We start from the raw sequence: 5,923 nt of genomic DNA, 5'->3' as shown, positions 1-5,923 counted from the left end.
AAGTCGTAGCCTACCTGTAGGCCGAACATGCATGCTTCAAATTACTTTGCTGGAGCTTTTCCTTTCCGAACGGCCTCAGAATGCTGCCATTAGGGGTGTCAAATGGGTGGGTTGGGTTGGAATTGGAGATATTAAAATAGGCTGAAATATAAATTCGATTGGGTCATGACTTGCCCAAAGTTACTTTGGGCTCAAATGGGCTAAACATCAGGTTGGGTCATGACCCATCCAATTTGACCCGCTAAATATAAGCAATTCTAACAGGACAAGAAAATCCTTGGAAATTTTAAATTATTTTAGAACATCTTTATGGATACACGCAAATTATGAGGACAAAAAGCTATTGTATTCTTAATAATTCAGTAGGAAAACAAATCTGCTTCATTTTTCATATTCCTATATACGTAAATGTAAAATGAAAGCCTTCTTTCTGATATTCTTTTGTCTATTGCCGCATCTGTTGAGGTCATCTGAAAGAAGAAAACACAGAAAAAAAAATTAAGATAGAAGAGGGAAAAGGTTAAGTAATCAACACAAATATATAAGTCAAAATCATAGCCTGCGCTTCAATGACAATATATTTTGAACTTGGCAAAAGGTCAAGTAAAGATCAAGGAGAACATGGAAATATCCAAGAACTAATTTTAACATAACATAACACCTCGATAATTGAGTGATTTAGGCAGCACAGACGTGCATCGCGTTAAGTTAGATATAGCCACAAAAAAAATCAATAAGGAGAAAGAAAGACATCACCACAATATTTTCCAACAATAACTTGTAGTAAACAAAACAATTATGCACCATTTGGTACAAATTCTGCACTGTACTCTAATTCCCATCCTCCTACTACTATGTCCCATGTTATTGTTGCACCACCCTGTTTCATTATTCAACATCACTCAATAACATCCTCAAATACCTTAAACCAAACATTTCAACAACTTAGTTACTCTACTCCAATATAACACTATTTCCCTTTTAGTCTGTTAGAACAACAGCATAATCGGTGTAATCCTAGAATTCTAGAAGTGGGATTTAGAGAGGGTGGTGTGTATGTTAGCACAGAAATTTAACTTTCTGATAGAAAGGATTTCCAAAATCTACAACTGCTAGCATTAACATAGAACTCTAGACATCAAAACAAAAGTAGCTTCTGCAACTACTATCCCTCGACATGCTCTCACAAATCAATACCATTCAACAATTAAGTTTTACGTGCCCAATCAAATAGACACACAAATTGAAACACATGAAGTAAAAACATTAGTAATTGTGATGTTTATTCAAGGGTAGGACTTAACACATATTGACAACAACTTTTGCAAACAGAAAAAAGCTTCAATTAACTACATTGTGACATTGTCAATACTTTGGCTAGTGCACAAAAGAGATATAGAAGAGTTCCACAGAAATATTGGGGTTCTTGGGTCTTCGGAATTCGCCATCCTTTACTGTAAGTCAGATTCTCCTTAGTTCTATCTCAAAGTTACTGAATTTAGATAACATAAGTACTAAATGGTCTCTGTTTTGCTTGCAGGAAGACAAGAATTTGGTTAGGCACATTTGAGACAGCAGAAGATGCAGCAAGAGCATATGATGAAGCAGCAAGGTTTATGTGTGGTCCAAGATCTAGAACCAATTTCCTATACAACCCAAACATGCCACAAACATCTTCATCTAAGCTTCTCTCAACTACTTTAATAGCCAATTAAGTTACATAAATGTTACATGGCTTCACTTCAAATGACCAAAACTTCACCACAAGAACACAAAATAGCAAAAACTGCACCCAATGTTCAAGAAACTGTTATTAATTCCTATGAAATGAAACAACAAATGGCATACTTCTCATAGACATAGCTAGAGAAGCAGATGAAGATTACAAGAAGGAATAAGCTAAGCGTATACCTACACTGCAGGCTACTCACATCACCAAGCTAATTAAATATTTCAGTCACAATTTTATCCACATCTATTGCAATGTCATCTTCCTCTTCAGAGTCAGTAGAAGCTAAAAACATATATATTAGATACAAATTATCAAGACATAAGAACTGTTTTACTAAATAATTGACAAGATTTTACCTTGATGACCATAAAGCCAATCTCGCGAACATAACTTTGCTTCTGCATTCTCAGGTAAAATTGAACTTCGATATTTACCAATAACACGACCTCCAATGCTAAAAGCAGACTCAGATGCAATAGTGGTGATAGAAATACTTAACAAATCATGTGCCATCAATGAAAGTTCTGAATATTTAATTCTATTATCTCTCCAAAATTTAAGTACGTCCAAATCTTCATTTCCTTTGCGAACCAACACGGGCTCTTGCAAGTAGGAATCTAGCTGTGTCTTTTCTAAATCAAGTTCCGATTGGCTTTCAAAAATATCATATTCTTCCATATCATCCACCATTTCAGCCACCATTTCAACTTCACCTCTACCACGACTACTTTCCATCATATCAACATCAATAATTGAATTTTTCAAACTCTTGAATAATGCATGCATATTATCCTCAACAACTTTTACCTTTTCATTGCAAGTGAGTGGATCAAGTTTGGTGAAGCAAGAATCATAAGTTTTAACTTGTACCGAGGATCAAGGACTACCGCCATTGAAGCAATCGAACTGTAGTCTTCTTGCCAATAATTTTGAAACTTAGTTTCCATTTCCATTGACATTGCCTTGATATTAAGATCCTGGATATGCTTCTCTTCGATTATCGTCATATGGATTTTCCAAATTTTATGAAAATATACATTGGTTGTAGGATAGTAATTTCCTAAAAACAAAGTAGTGACTTACTAGAAAGGCTTCAGAAACATAGCAATCCTTTTAGCTTTAGCCCAGTCCTCTTCTGAAGGACAACATCTAAATTCAACATCAAGTACCTTAAAATCAAAAAATGCTTGACGATAGGGAATAGCACTATTAAGCATCAAGAATGTGGAATTCCATCTCGTCAATACATCTTGACGTACCTTCCCATTCAACTTCAAACCAAGGTTCTTACTACACTCTACAAACTTTATTTTTCTTGCCTCAGAACCTTTAACATACTTTATGCTTTCCCTAATGTTACATATTGAAGTCTCAATTGTCTTCAAACCTTCCTTAACAAAAAAATTTAAAATGTGGTTTGCACATCGAATATGCACAAACTTTCCATCAGAAAGTAGAGAATCGATCAACTTAAAATGTTCGATCAATCTATCTACAATGCCTTCATTATAGCGTGCATTGTCTAAGGTTATCAAAAATATCTTTTTCTCATTTTCCCATTCTGTAAACATATTCATCAATTTTGGACCTAGAATGGGACCACTATGGGAGGAGGCACATGACAAAATATCAAAATTCTTTTTTGCAAAACAAAACCCAATTTGTATCAACATAATGAGCAGTGACACACATATAACCATCAGAGGTGATTGAAGTCCATAAATCAGATGTCAAACATATTCTACAAGGAATACTTGCAAGTTCATCCTTTACTGTTTCTTTATGATTCTCATACAACTTAATAACGTCATCTTTTGTGGTATTTCTTGAAAGGGTTTTAACACTAGGATTCAAAAAGACATGAATATTTCTAATCCCTTGATGCTCCACAAAGTTAAATGGATAGTTATGTCTAACTATAGCCCTGGCTATCTTTTCATGATATTGTTCATGATCTACTGGCTTACCTTGACTGGTTGCCTTTTTTTGGTGTTTCGAGTGATGTCGAGTTAAATTTGAAGTTTCCAAAGTCGAGTCAGTTAGCAACACAAATCCACATGTTTTACAGTTTGATCGTAATATGTTATCTTCATTTATATCCCTTGGCAACTTCTCACAAAAATCCCATGCTTCACATATTTTTTGTTTTCGATTTGATGAACTTGTAAAACTCTCTTTAACCTCTTCAACAGATGCTTCAATATTATGATCCATAACAAGTGCTAAAGCCTACAAAAGACACAAAATCAATACCTTTTCAACCCAATACTAAACTTTATACCCATTAAAAAAATAACCAAAACCCAATTGAAATCAACAAAAAGTACAGTAGTAAACAAACCTCTAATTAGCATAGAAGTGATAAAAATCAAGGTGAGTGAGGAATAAAATTGATTAAAACGTGAATCTGAAAAGAAATTGAAGCCTAGAAGGAAAAACAATCTTGTCAGGGAGAGAGACTGTTAGAACCTGGGAAGAGCTAATTATGGGAGGAGGTTCTCCTTTTGAGGCGAATTGCAGATTGTTGTAATGAACAACCTGAAATTTAAGCAAAATTTGAGAACGCCATGAAATCTGGTAGTTCAATTTAAGATGCGATATTTTGTGAAGAGGAGCGGGTTACTTTAGAATATAGGTATAGAAAAGCGGGTTGAAGCAGAGAATGTATTGAGCTCAACTCAGAATTATTTTAAAACGGGTTAGATTTGATTGGGCTGAAAACTGACCCAATTCTAAAGTATGTTGTACCCAACCCATAAAATTATGGGCGGGTTATTTAAGTTTGGGCTCATTTTTGACACCCCTAGCTGCCATGCTATCAAAAATGGAATCACAACGTTGTTACGGTCGTCTAGACACTAAGTTTACAATTTTCGGAGACAAACCAATTTTGGGGTCTAAAATGGAAAATGTGGGACCCGCGTCCAGAATTTCATAATTAACCCCAAAAACAACTAGTCCAAAACAGCACCCCAAGCTCAAAGATCAAACTGAAACACAGTCCGGGGTTAGAAAACAACACAAATTGATCATGCAACAAAATTCCCATAATTCAAGCTAAAAGGTACAACTATGGCAACATCTATAAGTAGTAATTTATCAAAAAAGAAACCCCCATGACCCAAACCAAGCATACTATGATTTTCCTTACGAAAAAACTCATAATTTAGCCTCAAGAATCACTGAAAACAGAGTTAAAATGATAAAGAAACCATCCTCCGAATTTCACTAAATTTCCAACCCGAAGATGATAATGACCACAGCTAAAATAACAAATTTACCTCACACAAAGCTCCTAATTAAGTTTCTGAGCTCACCAATGGAATCCGCACGTAATTTTCTTTAATTTAGAACCTTGAATCACAAATTATGATCAAGAAATGGAGAAGAAATTGGTGTTTGAAGATATAAAATAATGTTGAGTTCGTCCTTGGTCTTTTATTAAAATATCAAGGTTTTAAACTTCGTGAACGTGGTCTAATGGCTTGCGAACGTGGAGGTAAGGAAGATTGGCCTTCGCAAACGCGATCAGACGCCCGTGAATGCGGAGGCAGAAGAAACATACCTCCGCAAACAAGGCTAACACCCCGCGAACGTGGAGAACAAATACTTTGGCCTCGACGAACGCAGGCAAGGGCGCGCGATCGCGTAGAACAAACTTGCCTACACCAAATATCAGCTGAAATGCTGATTTTCAACAAGTTCAAATACTCCTATGGGGTGCTCAAAATTCATTCGGAATTTCGTGCGTGCAAAGGAGATATGCTACCCTATCAAATTCGACGTTCCAGACTCAATGAAGCAGTCAAAAGTTTAATACGATCTCATTACTACTAAAAGTGGGTCCCATATCCAAGTACCATTTTGAGCCTAATTTCACAATGGACCTCAGGGTTAGACCGGAAGCCTCGGAAAGTGAATGAAGGGTCGTTCTAGACCAAACTTGACAATCCGAAGCTAAACGCACTGTCTAAATTTTCATCTGAGCGCGTTTTCCACGAATGTTGATCCAAGTCAACCATGGGCCAAAATTCGAAGGCAAAAGCACCAAATGGACCCAAACTCATATTGATTGCCTCGATACTCGTGCCGACCATGGTACTAGCCTAATTTGTCCATGCCGGAGCTGATGGAACCATCATAATTTTATTTTGAGATCATTTACCTGAAGTTTTGACCGAAGTCAACTTT

The 5,923-nt window shown here is 36.0% G+C and overlaps 1 protein-coding gene and 1 pseudogene across 7 annotated transcripts; one reads left to right on the top strand and one right to left on the bottom strand.

Annotated features, from left to right (window-relative positions):
• Window positions 1-274: 274 nt before the first annotated feature.
• On the bottom strand, window positions 275-4,375 carry LOC129892333 (zinc finger BED domain-containing protein DAYSLEEPER-like). Of its 7 annotated transcripts, XM_055967908.1 has the most exons (7): window positions 4,202-4,375; window positions 3,700-3,961; window positions 2,816-2,881; window positions 2,540-2,709; window positions 2,089-2,456; window positions 1,912-2,014; window positions 275-470 (listed from the first exon to the last, which is right to left on the bottom strand). In XM_055967908.1, exons 4-6 carry the CDS (start codon window positions 2,689-2,691, stop codon window positions 1,941-1,943), a joined length of 594 nt encoding a protein of 197 aa, XP_055823883.1. In that variant the 5' UTR covers window positions 2,692-2,709; window positions 2,816-2,881; window positions 3,700-3,961; window positions 4,202-4,375; the 3' UTR covers window positions 275-470; window positions 1,912-1,940. The 7 variants fall into 7 exon arrangements, with proteins under 7 accessions (XP_055823883.1, XP_055823882.1, XP_055823880.1 ...); XM_055967907.1 differs by having other exon boundaries at window positions 2,816-3,961; XM_055967905.1 differs by having other exon boundaries at window positions 2,540-2,881.
• Window positions 1,356-1,905, top strand: LOC129892730 (ethylene-responsive transcription factor ERF003-like; annotated as a pseudogene).
• Window positions 4,376-5,923: the final 1,548 nt, after the last annotated feature.

This window comes from Solanum dulcamara, chromosome 6 (assembly GCF_947179165.1).
Source record: "Solanum dulcamara chromosome 6, daSolDulc1.2, whole genome shotgun sequence".
Classification (NCBI taxonomy): domain Eukaryota; kingdom Viridiplantae; phylum Streptophyta; class Magnoliopsida; order Solanales; family Solanaceae; genus Solanum; species Solanum dulcamara.
This window is presented reverse-complemented; position numbering and strand designations above follow the sequence as displayed.